The 14,853-nt window shown below is 37.9% G+C and overlaps 2 protein-coding genes and 1 non-coding gene across 15 annotated transcripts; all 3 read left to right on the top strand.

The window, feature by feature from the left end:
* Window positions 1-703: 703 nt before the first annotated feature.
* On the top strand, window positions 704-5,909 carry LOC135607647 (cytochrome P450 CYP72A616-like). Its single transcript, XM_065099605.1, has 6 exons — window positions 704-943; window positions 3,887-4,205; window positions 4,295-4,515; window positions 4,596-4,843; window positions 5,040-5,409; window positions 5,481-5,909. The coding sequence occupies exons 1-6, from the start codon at window positions 704-706 to the stop codon at window positions 5,907-5,909; spliced, it is 1,827 nt and encodes a 608-aa protein (XP_064955677.1).
* On the top strand, window positions 3,648-3,745 carry LOC135608661 (U6 spliceosomal RNA). Its single transcript, XR_010485627.1, has one exon. It is a non-coding gene; the product is annotated as a U6 spliceosomal RNA (small nuclear RNA).
* A 673-nt stretch (window positions 5,910-6,582) lies between the features above and the next one.
* On the top strand, window positions 6,583-14,614 carry LOC135581400 (uncharacterized). 13 transcript variants are annotated; one of them, XM_065101545.1, is made up of 10 exons: window positions 6,583-6,739; window positions 6,973-7,074; window positions 8,040-8,140; window positions 8,412-8,471; window positions 9,935-10,128; window positions 10,698-10,834; window positions 12,574-12,682; window positions 12,859-13,362; window positions 13,542-13,879; window positions 14,189-14,614. In XM_065101545.1, the coding sequence occupies exons 5-10, from the start codon at window positions 9,978-9,980 to the stop codon at window positions 14,360-14,362; spliced, it is 1,413 nt and encodes a 470-aa protein (XP_064957617.1). In that variant the 5' UTR covers window positions 6,583-6,739; window positions 6,973-7,074; window positions 8,040-8,140; window positions 8,412-8,471; window positions 9,935-9,977; the 3' UTR covers window positions 14,363-14,614. The 13 variants fall into 13 exon arrangements, with proteins under 13 accessions (XP_064957617.1, XP_064957613.1, XP_064957615.1 ...); XM_065101541.1 differs by having other exon boundaries at window positions 7,991-8,140; XM_065101543.1 differs by having other exon boundaries at window positions 6,973-7,119.
* Window positions 14,615-14,853: the final 239 nt, after the last annotated feature.

The following is a 14,853-nucleotide window of genomic DNA, read 5'->3' as shown; positions in this document are numbered from 1 at the left end:
GCCAATATGGTACCCACTCCACTTCACCTCTCTCTCTCTCTCTTTCTCGCTTCACTTCGCCTTCTGGACTCGGTTGTTGTGCAGGTAAAATATCTTTCACTTGGGCAGGCTCTGTACCCGAAGTGACCATTGCGGATGTGGGATTGGTGAGGCAGCTTCTGCTGAACATGTCCCATGACTCCGAAAAGCCCAAATTGAACCCTCTCGCGTAGTTCTTCTTCAAAGGAGTTTTCACTTACGAGAGTGAAAAGTGGGCGAAGCATCGGAGGATTCTGAACCCTGCTTTCCATATGGAGAAGTTGAAGGTGCATGATTCGCCCATGTAGATTCTTATTCTTATCTTGCTTCACACGAGACTGTCGAGCTAACTTTTAGTCCTCGTCATTTGACAGCAAATGTTGCCGGCGTTCCGTACTTGCTGCGATGATCTGATAAGCAAATGGGAGAATACGGTGGTGGGTTCGGGGACATGTTATGAGTTAGATGTTTGGTCTGACCTACAAACCTTCGCTGTAAATGTCATTTCGACAGCAGCTTTAGAAACTAGCTTTGAAGAAGGAAGACGGGTCTACCAGATTCAAACCCAGCAGATTGTGCCCTTCGTTCAGGCGGCCCAATCTCTAAATATCCCTGGTTCCGTGTGAGTGATCTTAATGTTCCCATTTCCGATGATCGATTGCGATTGTGTTATACTGGTCGGTCTATGAGTAAGCAGCAGTCCAATATGAAGGGCTCCCAAGAAGACGGGATGACCATCGAAGATGTGATCGAAGAATGCAAGCTCTTCTACTTTGCAGGGCAGGAGACGACAGCCGTCTTGCTAACATGGACGATGATTCTCTTGAGCATGCATCCTGAATGGGAGGTCCGAGCTAGAGAAGAAGTTCTTCGAGTCTTCGGGGAAAACAAACCTGATTTCGATGGCTTGAGCCGCTTAAAGATTGTAAGTATCATCATCATTCTCCCTTCTTCTTCTGCCAAGATCAACCGATAGGCAGTCATGTTCTCGTCGATCAGGTGACAATGATTCTGCACGAGGTTCTCAGGTTATATATACCCACCAATAATAACATTCATCCAAAGGCACACATACAAGACGATAAAACTTGGGGACGTGAACTACCCACCGGGAGTGCTGCTTCGACTGCCAATACTCTTGTTTAATCATGATCCAGAAATCTGGAGCGAAGATGCCAGTGCGTGCAATCCAGAGATAATTCATTTGATTTATTAATAAAATAAATTTAATTAATAAATCAAATTTAATTAATTTACAAATAATTCATTTGATTTATTAATAAAATAATTTTAATTAATTTACAAATATTTTTTTAAAAAAAAGGAAAGAATCAAATTGGCTTATTGAAGATTGTAAATCTCGATTTAAAATTCATCTCTACAAAACTAGAAGTTTATGAATCAAGAATATCATCAAAAGAGGATTATTACTTTCCAAAATTATCACCTTCCTTTTAAAAAAATATTTTAATATGCTTAATTTGATATTATTATGATAATTTTTTATATTTTGTTTTCTTATACTAGAGCTTATAAAAGAGTGGTTAGATTATTATAATGAAGGTTATCAGAAATGGATCGATGAATTGAGTTTGTGTGTGAGCGATGCAAGGATACGATTGTTTTTTTCGATCGAATGATATCATCATCGATATGCAAGATGTCCATTTATCTTGAAAGTACTCTTCTTGAGTCGGTGTGCATCGATACATTTATTAATAAATTAATATAATTTATTAATAAATAAATTTAAAAGTTGTCAAACAGAAAAAGGGAAGTAAATATAGAAAAAAATAAAGAAATCAAGTTCGTTTATTGAAGATTGTAAATCTTAATTGAAGATTAATCTATATAAAAATAGAAGTTTATGAATCAAGAATATCATCAAGAGAGGAAGATTACTTTTCAAAATTATTACCTTCCTTAAAAGAAAAAAAAATGATATACTTAATTTGATACGATTATAATATTATTATTTTCTTTTTTATATTTTTTATTCTTATACTAGAGCTTATAAAAATGTAGTTAGAATATTATAATGAAGATTATCAAAATTAGATCAATTAATTGAGTTGTATTCTCACATTATGTGTGAGTGGCGTAAGACCATAGTTGTTTTTTAAGTTATTATCCTTTTTCTTTCTTTCTATTACTTTGCTGTCAAAAACAAATTTTCATTATTGCTCATCCTATATAATACACTTAAGATTTCTTTTAAAAACATCAATTAATTTTATCATCAAAATATAAAATTTAATAAACTTTTTTTTAATGATGATGAAGGGATTTAAAAGTTTTCTATAACTATATATCATAATATTAAATAATAATATTAAAAGATCATCATATACTTGATTATAATGAAAAGAATATTTCCATACATAAAATCACATAGAACTCAAGTATGGTAAACTTGTTATGTTACCTATTTCAAGAGATATTAAAATTGGGACAATGATATAGAATTTACATGTATAATGTATAATTATCTTCCTAATGTAATATGATAGTTTTACCTTATTTCTTTTAAGATTTAGACCATTTTTTGTTTATTTGAAAACTTATTTATGATAAAATAATAAAGCGTATGATGGGAGATTTGAGACGAATAATACATAGATATATAAGAAGATACAATTCCTCATTAATTAGTCTTAAATTAAATTTAGGATGATGTTTCGTCCCACATTGATTGAGAAATAAGAGAAATTAAACAAACGGTTTAGCATCACTCTCACTCTTAAAAGTTTTTTTTTGAGGTTCATCTTAAAAGGATAAAATCATATGGGCTCAACAAAATATTAACTTAGAGGATCTATATTGATTTAATGATAAAAAGTTGATATTCATTTTCTCTCTTAAGATACATTGTATTTGAGGTCCATATTTGTGAAAGAAGTGATGAAACTGAAAACCACTATTATTTTCCTATTTTGACTTGAAAATATAATATATAGTGCACATATTATTAATTATTAATTATTTTTAAAATTTTCATACACGATCAATATTTGTTCCAATATAGCATAACAGGAAATAACACATTTTATCTTTTATCAATGAAATAAAAAAATTTGATATGAAAATAAATCTCCTATGATATCATCCTCCCCCGCTCTTTATATAAACCCACAGAAACGCTTCCGATGTCCATCCTTAACTTTTGGCTTGGGAGGACCAAGAGGAAGAGCAGGTGAAAATCATCGCCCTTACAAACATTATACGTTTCCTTTATATTATAATTATTGAAGTTATTTGTTGATGTTTTATTTAATATTTCTTAAGAATTTTTATAATCATTGATCTCAAATTGTAAAAAGAATGATGTTGTATAATAATCATTCGAATATTTAAAATATATTTGAAAATCATAAGCATATTCTTTCATATATTTTCAATCATTTATACTAAAAGAATTCATATGCAATATCCATCTTTTTCTTCCAAAAGGATATATTAGTGTTGGAAGTTAGGCTCAGCTCAATAGAGGTCCTTATAGCATATTACATGGGCACATACAGTTGTTGTTGTAGTAAAAACTGTCCATTTTTTAAGGTGTTGTATATGTACTCTTCGAATTACTGGAACAACTTATATATCTATTTTTATTGATCATTAATTGTTAATACGATTTTTTCGGAGACATCCGATAAAATTAATATGATACAGAGAAAATTAACATGATCCTTGCGTAAGGATGATACACACAAATTAAAAACAAAATTTTATCGATATGATTACCTATCCATCTCAAAAGGACTTTTAAAACTCCAAAATAATAACATCCATCAAAAATTGGTTCTCTCTTTAAAAGGATCAATATATTACTTTAATCGCTTACAATCTGAACTCCTCTTCCGTTTATAAGCGATTGCACTCTGCGAAGTGCATGGCCATGGGCGCGGTGGACGTAGCAGCCGACTTGGTGTGGTACTTGGCGTCGGGCGTGGCGGGGCTGCTACTTGTGGTGGCCGTCTGGTTGTTCTACTTTGTGTGGTGGAAGCCAAGGCGATTGGAGCGTGCGCTCCGGGCGCAGGGCCTCGATGGCACCCCCTACCGCTTCCTCCAAGGCGACCTGGAGGAGAGCGCCCGGCTCGACAGGCAGGTGCAGGCCAAGCCCATGCCCTTATCTCACAACATCATCCCTCGCGTTTATCCTTTCGCCCTTCGTGCCATGAGCCGATATGGTACCCACTGTCTCTCGCTCTCTCTCTCTGTTCTACCTTCTCTATCGCTTCACTTCGCCTTCCGGTATCGGTTGTTGTTGGTGGTGCAGGCAAAACATCTTTCACTTGGACAGGCCCTGTACCCGAAGTGACCATTGCGGATGTGGGATTGGTGAGGCAACTTCTATTGAACATGTCCAATGACTTCGAAAAGCCCCAGTTGAACCCTCTCGGGCAGTTCTTCTTCAGAGGAATGTTCATTTACGAGGGTGAAAAGTGGGCGAAGCATAAGAGGATTATGAACCCTACTTTCCATATGGAGAAGTTGAAGGTGCTTGATTCACCCATGTCGATTCTATCTTGCTTCACACCAGACTGTCGAGCTAACTTTTTGCCCTCGTCGTTTGACAGCAAATGTTGCCAGCGTTCCGTACTTGCTGCAATGATCTGATGAGCAAATGGGAGAATACGGTGGTGGGTTCGGGGACTAGTTATGAGTTAGATGTTTGGCCTGAACTCCAAGCCTACGCTTTAAATGTCATTTCGACAGCAGCTTTAGGAACTAGCTTTGAAGAAGGAAGACGGGTCCACCAGATTCAAGCCCAGCAGCTTATGCACTTCGTTCAGGCCGGCCAAGCTATAAATATCCCCGGTTCCGTGTGAGTGATCTTAATGTTCCCATTTCCGATGATCGATTGCGATTGCGTTATACTGGTCGGTCTATAAGTTAGCAGCAGTCGATCGTTGCTCGTTTTCTTCTTGCTTTCCCATCTACCTACACTGATGTGTATCTCATAAACACCCTCTCAACCATTACTAGAAACACTGCTAACCGATGCTTAACCATCACTGCAGGTTTCTTCCCACCGAAGGGAAGAAGAGAATAAAAGCACTGAACAGAGAGGTCGGAGAATTGGTAAGAAGCATAATAAAGAAGAGACAAGAGGAAATAAAGAGTGGCAAAGCCAGCAACGATAACCTGTTGGGCTTGCTGCTGGAGTCCAATATGAAGGGCTCCCAAGAAGACGGGATGACCATCGAAGATGTGATCGAAGAATGCAAGCTCTTCTACTTCGCAGGGCAGGAGACGACAGCCGTCTTGCTAACATGGACGATGATTCTCTTGAGCATGCATCCTGAGTGGCAGGTCCGAGCCAGAGAAGAAGTTCTTCGAGTCTTCGGGCAGAACAAACCGGATTTCGATGGCCTGAACCGCTTAAAGATTGTAAGTGTCATCATCATTCTCCCTTCTTCTGCCAAGATCAACTGATAGACAGTCATGTTCTCCTCGATCAGGTGACAATGATTCTGCACGAGGTTCTCAGGTTATACCCACCATTGACTTACCTCCCAAGGCACACATACAAGACGATAAAACTTGGGGACGTGACCTACCCACCAGGAGTACTGCTTCGAATGCCAATACTCTTCTTGAATCACGATCCGGAAATCTGGGGCGAAGATGCCAGTGAGTTCAATCCAGAAAGGTTTGCACAAGGGGTGTCCAACGCATGCAAGAACCACCAGATGGGCTTCTTTTCCTTCGGCGGCGGCCCTCGGATTTGCATCGGCCAGCACTTTGGGTTGATTGAAGCTAAGATGTTATTCTCTACCATTCTCCAGCGCTTCTCGTTTGAGCTCTCACCCTCCTATGCCCATGCTCCACACATTGTTATGACTCTTGTCCCTCAGTATGGTGCTCCTTTAATGTTCCGTAGACTTTGAATTACTCTTCTTCGAGTCATTTGGATTTATCCAAGTCTAAATGTTTAGATCTGTATGGCTCAATTCGACAAGTCGTTTAAGATCCTATATTTTTCACTTCTTTCTTTATTTTATTTGATCTTGAACTAATAATACTTATTACTATATATATATATATATATATGTGTGTATATATATAATGCAAGACCTCTGATAGATACACCCTTCTTTTTCTTTTTCTTCTTTTCCTTTCGATGCGCTCGACTCTCCGAATCTTAAAGGTACAAATTGACCTGACTAAGTACAAAATGGAGTGAACTTATCAACCTCTAAGCCAGTGTTCTTTGAGTGTCCGGATCGCCACGTACACCATCCACTTCGAATGTCTGTCGCTGAACGACACGTGTCCGGCAGCGAGTACGGGAGTCAGGCGTACTTCGCTGAACCTTACAAACCGGACACGCGTCGGTGTTCGGCCGGGCATCGTGTCGCATTGTTTAAGGTAAAGGCACACCCCGGATCGCGAGCGCAGGCGGCGGAGGCTTCGCATTCCGTGAAGGGCTCGCACGTGACGATCAACCCGCTGATGAGACGGACCGCAGTAATCCACGCGTCGCCAAAGTACAGGCGTGCCGAAATGAGGTGCACGCTGCATCAGGGCCGTCCATATGGTGTTCCCGGGGTCGTATCCCCGTCGTTTAATGTATCGAGGGAGCCGGACGGAGGGCCGATTCCTCCCTCTTTCCTCGCCTCTTCTTCCCACTCTTGACTTCCCTCTCCTCTCTGTCTCTCTCCCCGATTCCTGCTTCCTCGGGCTCTAGAGAGAGCAAGAGCCGGAGCTGGGGTTTCGAGTACGTGTTCTTGATCCTTCGCTCTTATGACGTTTGTTTCTTGCGTCCTTCCACGGCCCCGATCGGTCTAATTGATCTTTGCTGCTGTACTTTGATCTGATTTTGGGATGGATTATATGGTTTCTTTGTTGTTCTGGCCTGCGATTTCTCGTGTTCCTTACTTTCTCTTGGGGAAATTGACTTATGCTTATTATAATTTCCGTGTGGGTACTGTGTTATTGAGTACTTGTCAGGTTTCTCTGGAGGGGCGCTTGCGCTGTTGATCTCTTGAATCGTGTTCGAAAGAGAGGAACAACGGTTTCTGGATGCTAAATCTTGGTTGGCAGGGCTTCTCCGTTAGTTCTGCTTCCCCTTCCTTTTTGGACTCTTTTGGCCACACGGTGCTGTATTCTGGCTCTGCTTGTTGATGTTTTTGCTCTGTTGTTAGGGTTCATTCCCAATTTTTGGGTTTTTATCTTTAAATTCATGCTGTACAGGTAAGTTCTATCCAAGATGATCTATGGTTCTACAAATTTTACTCTTCGACTCATGATGATTGTGTCGACCGATTTGTTTTGCAGATTTTTTTGTTTTGATGTGTTTCAGAGAGATGCTAAGTTTTAGGTGTGCGTGAACTCATGCTTAGAGTCTCATCATGCTCTCAGTTTACCTTTTTTCACTTGGATGTAAAATTTTGATGGCATGTTGGCATTGGTTTCCTTTTTGGTTTTTTCATTGTGGATTTTCTCTTTGTCCTATGGGGTTCAAGTTGGCAATATTGCCTTCTTGGTTTTATTACGAATTTCCTAAATTGATCTGGTCTTCGTCTAACTTACCTTTTCTGTGAGGAATCTTTCTTGAACTTACTGGCTTTGGGTAAAGTGTTTCTCAAAATTATGATGTTCATATTTTTAGACAATAGTTTTAGACTTTTATATTCTATTACTAGGACTCAGTTAGTCAATTTTACTTACTGGAATTTATATTTTACAATCTTTTACTGAAATTAGTAACTAAGGAATCTTTCTGAATTTTTTGGTTATCCATTGTAGGCTGACACAGAACCAAGTAATGTAGGTCGTCTCGCTTATGAGAACTCTCATAGGTTAATTTTGTGCTTTTCTTTAGTGGGGGATCTAGTTTTAGAAAGCAAAACCACTGATTGTTTACAGTGTAAAAAGATCAAGGGGTTTGCTGTGGTTCTTTTTCAATGATAGACAAAATGTACTTTGTTTTGGCAGACATACATATGTTTGTTTTAACCTTCTGCAGATTCCATTGATGAAAAGTAGCCTCTGATACTTGGTAACACTTGGACCAGTTAAGGCCCAGTGCCGAGGAAGTGTTCTTGAGCATAGAGAGGAGAGCAGCCTGATACGAGTGGCGGATAGCATCTGCCTAAAGTATCCTTTTTTTTCCGCTGTATGTGCAACTGAAGCATCTAAAGCTCATATCTTCACTTTATTTTTTAATTTTCGTTCATTTATTTATGCAATCATATAAAAATGTTAGGTTAAGAAAATTTATCTGGCAGTAACCTCATTTGGTTTTGTTAGCAAAAGAATTTTATAACTAAACAAACTTTCTAGGCCTATATTTAGTATGTCATAATGTCATTTGACAAGTAATCGCTATCTATAATACAAAAAATACAGAGAACTGAGCTTGGGTTTTCTGCCTTTTCTTTTGGCAGACTGTGCTTTTGACAATAGATGATCAGGAGGAAGTAATAAATACGAAGGAAGATGAACAGGTTAGTTTCCCTAGATAAATTTGAACAAAAGTAAGGAATAAGATGCTAAATTGATTGAGTAGAGATTGGGTATACCACTGTTTGGGAGAAAAAAGAAAGATAAAGAAAATGATATAAATAATATAAACAATAAAATGTTTTATGAAAAGAGGCATATTAAATAACTTCTGATGGGGACTTCTAGGGAGAAAGATTGGTCAGTAGATGTCAATGACTAAAGGAAATTTACAAGAATAAAGAGTTCTTTGCCCACAGATGTCTTTAATTTACCTAAATATGTAACCTCTTTATTTATATATTGATCTTTTTTTATTCTCCCTTACCTTTTGGTGTGCCATACTGACTTTTTTTATCTTGATTCTGATCCTCTCTTTTCCTGTCAGCTCTTGGACTTTGTGATCTTGGTTAAAAATTATAATATCACTGGGTTGGATTTTTATGGCAGTTATTATAATGATAATTTGCACCCTTTCAGGCATCGCAAGTGCATTACGATCTGTTTTGAGTTGATTCTAGATTTCTTGTTGAATGAACACATCTTTTGCTGATCAAATAGCTTGCTAAATGCTTCTAGAAGTAGTAAATATAAAGATATTATAGGGATATGTAGAGATAAAATTCAGAATCTCTTGTAGAAAGAATGAGAGTCTAAGGTTCTAAATTTGATAGAAGTGTGCATGGTGATGTTAAAGGAGCTAATGATATTAAGTTGGACTGTTGCTTGGCAAGTGTCAAACACATTTTTTGGTTGTTCAAGATGAAAGTCAATTCGGATTCAATATGGTTCTTTCTCGGAGCTGGTCTCCAAGTCAAACTTTGCTATTTCGATCAGAACCCTACAAAAACTTCATCCGAGCACTCTTGACAATGTCCCTTCCCTCCAATGCTTCAATTAATAAGCTAGTCAGAGAGGTCGAACAGTTTCGAGTTCAAAATTATGTGTTGGGTCATACTTGTTGAACCCCTTCTATAGTGGGTTTTCGAAATTGCTACTTTTGGATGCTACGTAGCTTGTGGAAACGTGGTGCGTCAATCTCGGGCATAACCATCATCACTCCACTCGAGTCTGAGATGCGGCATATTTTTACCATGTGGCATCGATCGGGCGGTGCGATATAATTGGTTGGTTGATGTCGAAGTGTTAGCCACCCTGGTTGCTTGGCATCGAGTGTATCGGCCACCTGGTGCCGAGGTGTCAATTGTCTTGTGCTGAGGGATGATGACCACCTTATATCGCTCCTCTCAGTTGGTAATTGGGTTGAAGTTAATAATAAAAGTTTGAAAGTTTTGACTGCACAGAAACTTATGAATACCTAAGTAGGATTAATATCTGCCTTCCTGAATACTGATCTAAGTTGATGATAATTTCATATATCTGGATGTAGACGTTATTGCACATGTTGTTTGGCTATTTTTTTGCTCTAAATTTGATTAATTGGGTGCATATTGACTTGTTTTTGCAGTTTATGTATATCAAGTTGAACTTTAGTAGATACTGTAGCTCAAATGCCAGGACCGAGAATGAAGAGAAAATCAGACAAGGGATGTGTAAGATTGCACAATGTCCATGCTCGTCACAGGTCATCTAAGAAATCAGAAAACTCACCATCGGAAATCAACACAGAGGTGGACGCTTCTATTCAAATTCATCATGATGGTGAGCTATTACATGGTTGATCTCATCCAAGTCTTTTCTTCTTGTGTCTCTTCACACCAAACACCAAATCTGAGTGCCACCTTGAGTAAAATTTAGGTTAATTCATGCATTTCACAGTCATTTATTCACGAGATGGAACCAGATTACCGTAGGTTACAATTTTTTTAAACATTTGACTTTTGAGGAATCATCCAAAAGCCAACAGATTCGATTGAGTTATTCTAGTATTCCGTGGCACCTAACTCTACAAAATGAAAGCTGTAGGGCCATGCCACCTCCTAATGCACTTAGCCGTACGATTCTCACTATTGATAACTTCATTTTCATCACTGAATTTGTCCTTGTGAAGAACAAAAGCTTGTATGATAACATATTCTCGTATTTGAATGCGTGAAGATTGTTTTGTCTATTGGCACACAAATGTTAGAAGATGTATGCTTGTTTTCTACTCTTTCCTTTACTATTCTAAAAGCTTGTCGTCTCATCGATCTTTATTTGGTAGCTAACTTTTGCCTCTTGGGTCTTCTTTCGGTGGCTAAGCTTGTCTTAGATTGAATTTAATGCTACAGGAAACCTTTCAAACACAATTAGTTCTCGTATGGAACAATCAGGGTGCGACTCTACGATAACAGGTTTTGATGGAGCCTCTGCTGAATTGCTAAACTTGTCTTCATCTCCACCGGATCCTTTATCTACTGAAAGAATGGTACCTGCTCTCTTTTCCGAACCTCTAGGATATAGTTCAATTCTTATATAGTCATTTGTTGTTTTTATTTGATTTTCTTTCTTATCAGAACTTATCTAACAATCGTCCAATTTATCAGAATGTCCATCGTTTTCGAAATTTCTGGTAATAAGCCTTTTTCTGTTATTGGGTGTGTATCTCCCACTTGATGACTTGTGTTAGGTACTACACTCCCTAACCAATGCTTCTGTAGTTTGAGAAAGAAGCCTCCCACAAGAGCAAAGGCAGAAAGAGAATAAAAAATTAGAGATTAATTATTGGATTTTCTGAAGAGAACAACAACGAGATTCATGTGCCTACCAATGCAAATAAAAAATGGATGGTAAATAGCCTTGATTAAGTCTGTTCTGTCTAAAAGGAAGGCTGGGAGGCCTTGTCCATGTGGAACAGGATCGCCGACTCTGTCCGCCTGGAGCAAAGAGTCGCTGAACTCCGGAGGTCATAGGAGTCGAGCGATTCCTTCACCGAAGTGGACAGGTTGTCCTTCCACCACTTGGATTAGCTAGCCCTATCTGGGTCAGTCGTGGACTGATCCAGCCCACTGTCAGTGGCCCACGATAGGCTGTAGATGCTGCTGTTGGCCCACTTCTGCTGCAGCTACTGCCGCTGCTGTTACGGTGATATTGCTGATGCTGATGCTGATGTGTTTGCTGCCGCCACGGCTATGCTGCTGATGCTAGGTCAGCCCTCTAGAGAGAGAGAGAGATTTTGTAGCACTGAGATGAAAAACTCGGTACAAAAAGATAGACCGAGACCAGAAGAAAGAGAAGATACAATATAACATTATAAGCTATATTGTCCAATAAATTAGCACCTTTTGAAGTGCCTTCCTCTTGGCCACTCCTTTGAACTGTGTAGCCTTATAGAAGACTCTATTATGGATTTCATATTTTTCTGCTGACACCCTTTAGAAAAATATCATAAATAATGCTAACTGTATAGGAAATCCTTTTTCTGTTAGATTCTTCTATGTGTACCCTGAGAAGAGTTATTTCTGGGACTCCTAGAATACTAGAGGATTATCATCTTTTTTAAAAAAAATATCTAACTTCCCATATCAATAGGGACACAATCGTAAATGACATATGGATGTTCTTGTGTAAATGAATTTTCTTGACAGAGTAATATAGTAAACCGATTTTTTTGGAATTCTTTATAGTTGTCTTGATAAACTATGTTTTCCTTTTTCTTGTTTTATATAATTTAGAATAAATTTATTTAATTAAAAACAGAAAAAAAATCCTCATGAGCAATCAGAGCATAGTAAACAACTCTTGCAGGACCATAAAGAAGACCTAATGATCCACCCATGATGACCTTTCACTTTAGTTAGGGGCATGGAAGGACTGTTTGTATTTAGTTTGACTTAATCAGTAACGGGCTTTTTCAACTCCCACCAAATAATCTTCTACGGTATATTCTCAGACTAACCCCTTGGTGTATTTTGATCCAAATTCATAGTTTCATGTGGATATTGTCAGTTTCATGTGGATATGAGTTAATTCAAAATATTTGTGGGGATTGTAACATAGTAATCGGTGCAACTACTTGGGCATTGGGAAATGCTAGTTATATTGTCAGTATTTGACTTAAAAGAAGTCATGGTTGTTATGAACTCATTTAGGTGCTCATTTCCACTTTTTTTTTATTGCGGTTAGTTTACTGTTATGTTATGTCTTGTGATGAATATTTACTTGCAGCTGCAGAGTTCAAGCTCAACCGCAATAGCACCAGAGTTAGAAACAATTTTCTCACCTAATTTCGAGGATGGTGATTCCCAGTTGAATTCAACTAATCATGGTTATGAAGGTACTAAGCTCCCTTTTTTTCATTGGTTAGCACATGACACATTGATAAAAACCTGGACATGATGCCTGAACAATTGCTCAATATTCTTAGAATATGATAGTCCTTTTTTGAGTTAATGGAATAGGTCATTGGCTTTTTTAAGTTAATTGAATAATTATCATACTTTTTCCTTACAGTTCAGAATGAAAATCCTGGATTGCCTAATCTCGTTGCGGATGAAGGAGATGATGGAAACTCTGGGTTCAGTGATTATCAAGCTTGCAGTTTATTGGACTTCTGCTTCTCAGAGAGTGCTCCATCTTTACCTTTTGACGATAGCATGGATTTTACCGATGTTTCTTGCCATCATTACGAGTTTACTACTTCTGACATACTGACTGACGTGGCGGAGAGGTATATGATGCTGCCATTCCTTGGGAGGAACACAGAAACTAGCGGTGCTCATGATAATGAATCAATTCAAGAAATCATGATGAACTCCAATGATGCATACTTGGCAACTCATCAAGAATCTGACATGAATTATCTATCTGGTGATTTGGGAGAAATAGAATGCCTGAATCCACAGCTAGTTTTTCGAACTTCACCTGATTTATCTCGGGAAGTTTCATCGAGTTGTCCTACTCTATTGCAAAAGGAAACACAAGGGAAGCCCATAACTCTTGTCCTTGATTTAGATGGTAAGCTTGTCCATATCTGTTGCATTTTGAAGAGATTTTTAAGTGTGATATTTCACACCTGCCTCTTGAGCTCATTGTCATTAGAAATTCCAATTGTTTACCAGATCATATTACGTGATCTATTCTAGTTCTGTTGTTAACTTAATGTGTTGTAAACTAATTGTTTCTCTTGTCTGCAGAAACTCTTGTTCATTCTACACTTGAGTACTGTGATGATGCTGATTTCACCTTTCCGGTTTTCTTTAACATGAAAGAGCATACCGTATATGTAAGACGGAGGCCTTTTCTACAAATGTTCCTCGAGAGAGTGGCTCAGATGTTTGAAATTGTTATTTTCACAGCTAGTCTAAGCATATATGCTTCTCAGCTACTTGACATTTTGGATCCAGACAACAAAATAATTTCTGGGCGCATTTATCGTGAATCATGCATATTCTCTGATGATACCTATACAAAGGACCTAAGTATTTTGGGGGTTGACCTGGCAAAAGTTGTCATAATCGACAATTCCCCACAGGTAGTAATCCTTCATTAGTCTCTCTGTATATCGGTAAGGGGCAACACAGCACATGCTCAGTAGAAATTTTCAGTAGCACCATTTTTTGACTTATATAGCTAGTCTGATTTCCAATGCAGGCTGGTGCTTCATTTCTCAAATTTTAGTTGTCGGAAATTAGATTCATTAATTTGATGAAAGTTATTATTCAGGGAGTCGAATAGTTTTTTTCCTTCTCCTTTGGATGATATCAAATCTATATCTTGCTCGCATCTGCACATGATTCATTTTGTTTTTTGTTTTTTTTTTGTTTTACCATCTCCATGTCAGGTTTTCCGGTTGCAAGTTAATAATGGCATTCCAATCAAGAGTTGGTTTGATGATCCATCGGACCATGCTTTAGTTCAATTACTCCCTTTCCTCGAGACCCTGGTCGATGCTGAGGATGTTCGTCCGATTATTGCAAACAGGTTCAGCAACAAAGAGCAACAACAGTTTGTTTGAGATATCATTGTCTTGGCAATATTTATTGTTCTTCCTGAGGTAACCATTCTCATCGACCGCAATTTATCCACGGTTTCTTAGATTTGCTTCCATTATCATGCCAACTTAGCTGTATGACAAGTGAAGATTCCTGATGATTGTACCAAATTTTCTCCAAGTGTATGTATATTCTTCCCATCCTATTTTCTCACACAGGTGTTTACATTAGAATTTTGTCATGAAAATAAAATATTTTGTTCTACTGTTTTCTTATGTACTCGTTGACCTCCTAAGTTATCCAAACTGTTTACTAGATTTACCTTTTTTTTATTGTCATGGGGAAGATTGCTGATGATGGTACCCAAGTTTAATGCCAACTGCCTTCCAATATAATCTTCTTATGAAAATAAATAAATAAATAAATAAATAAATAATTTATTTTGTTCTGATATTGTTTGGAGATTGAATCCGGTAATCTTGTGGTATGTGCAAGTAATGATACAAATTGGTAA

This window comes from Musa acuminata, chromosome BXJ2-3 (assembly GCF_036884655.1).
Source record: "Musa acuminata AAA Group cultivar baxijiao chromosome BXJ2-3, Cavendish_Baxijiao_AAA, whole genome shotgun sequence".
NCBI lineage: Eukaryota > Viridiplantae > Streptophyta > Magnoliopsida > Zingiberales > Musaceae > Musa > Musa acuminata.
Note: the sequence above shows the minus strand (reverse complement) of the source record. Positions and strands in the feature narration are given on the sequence as shown.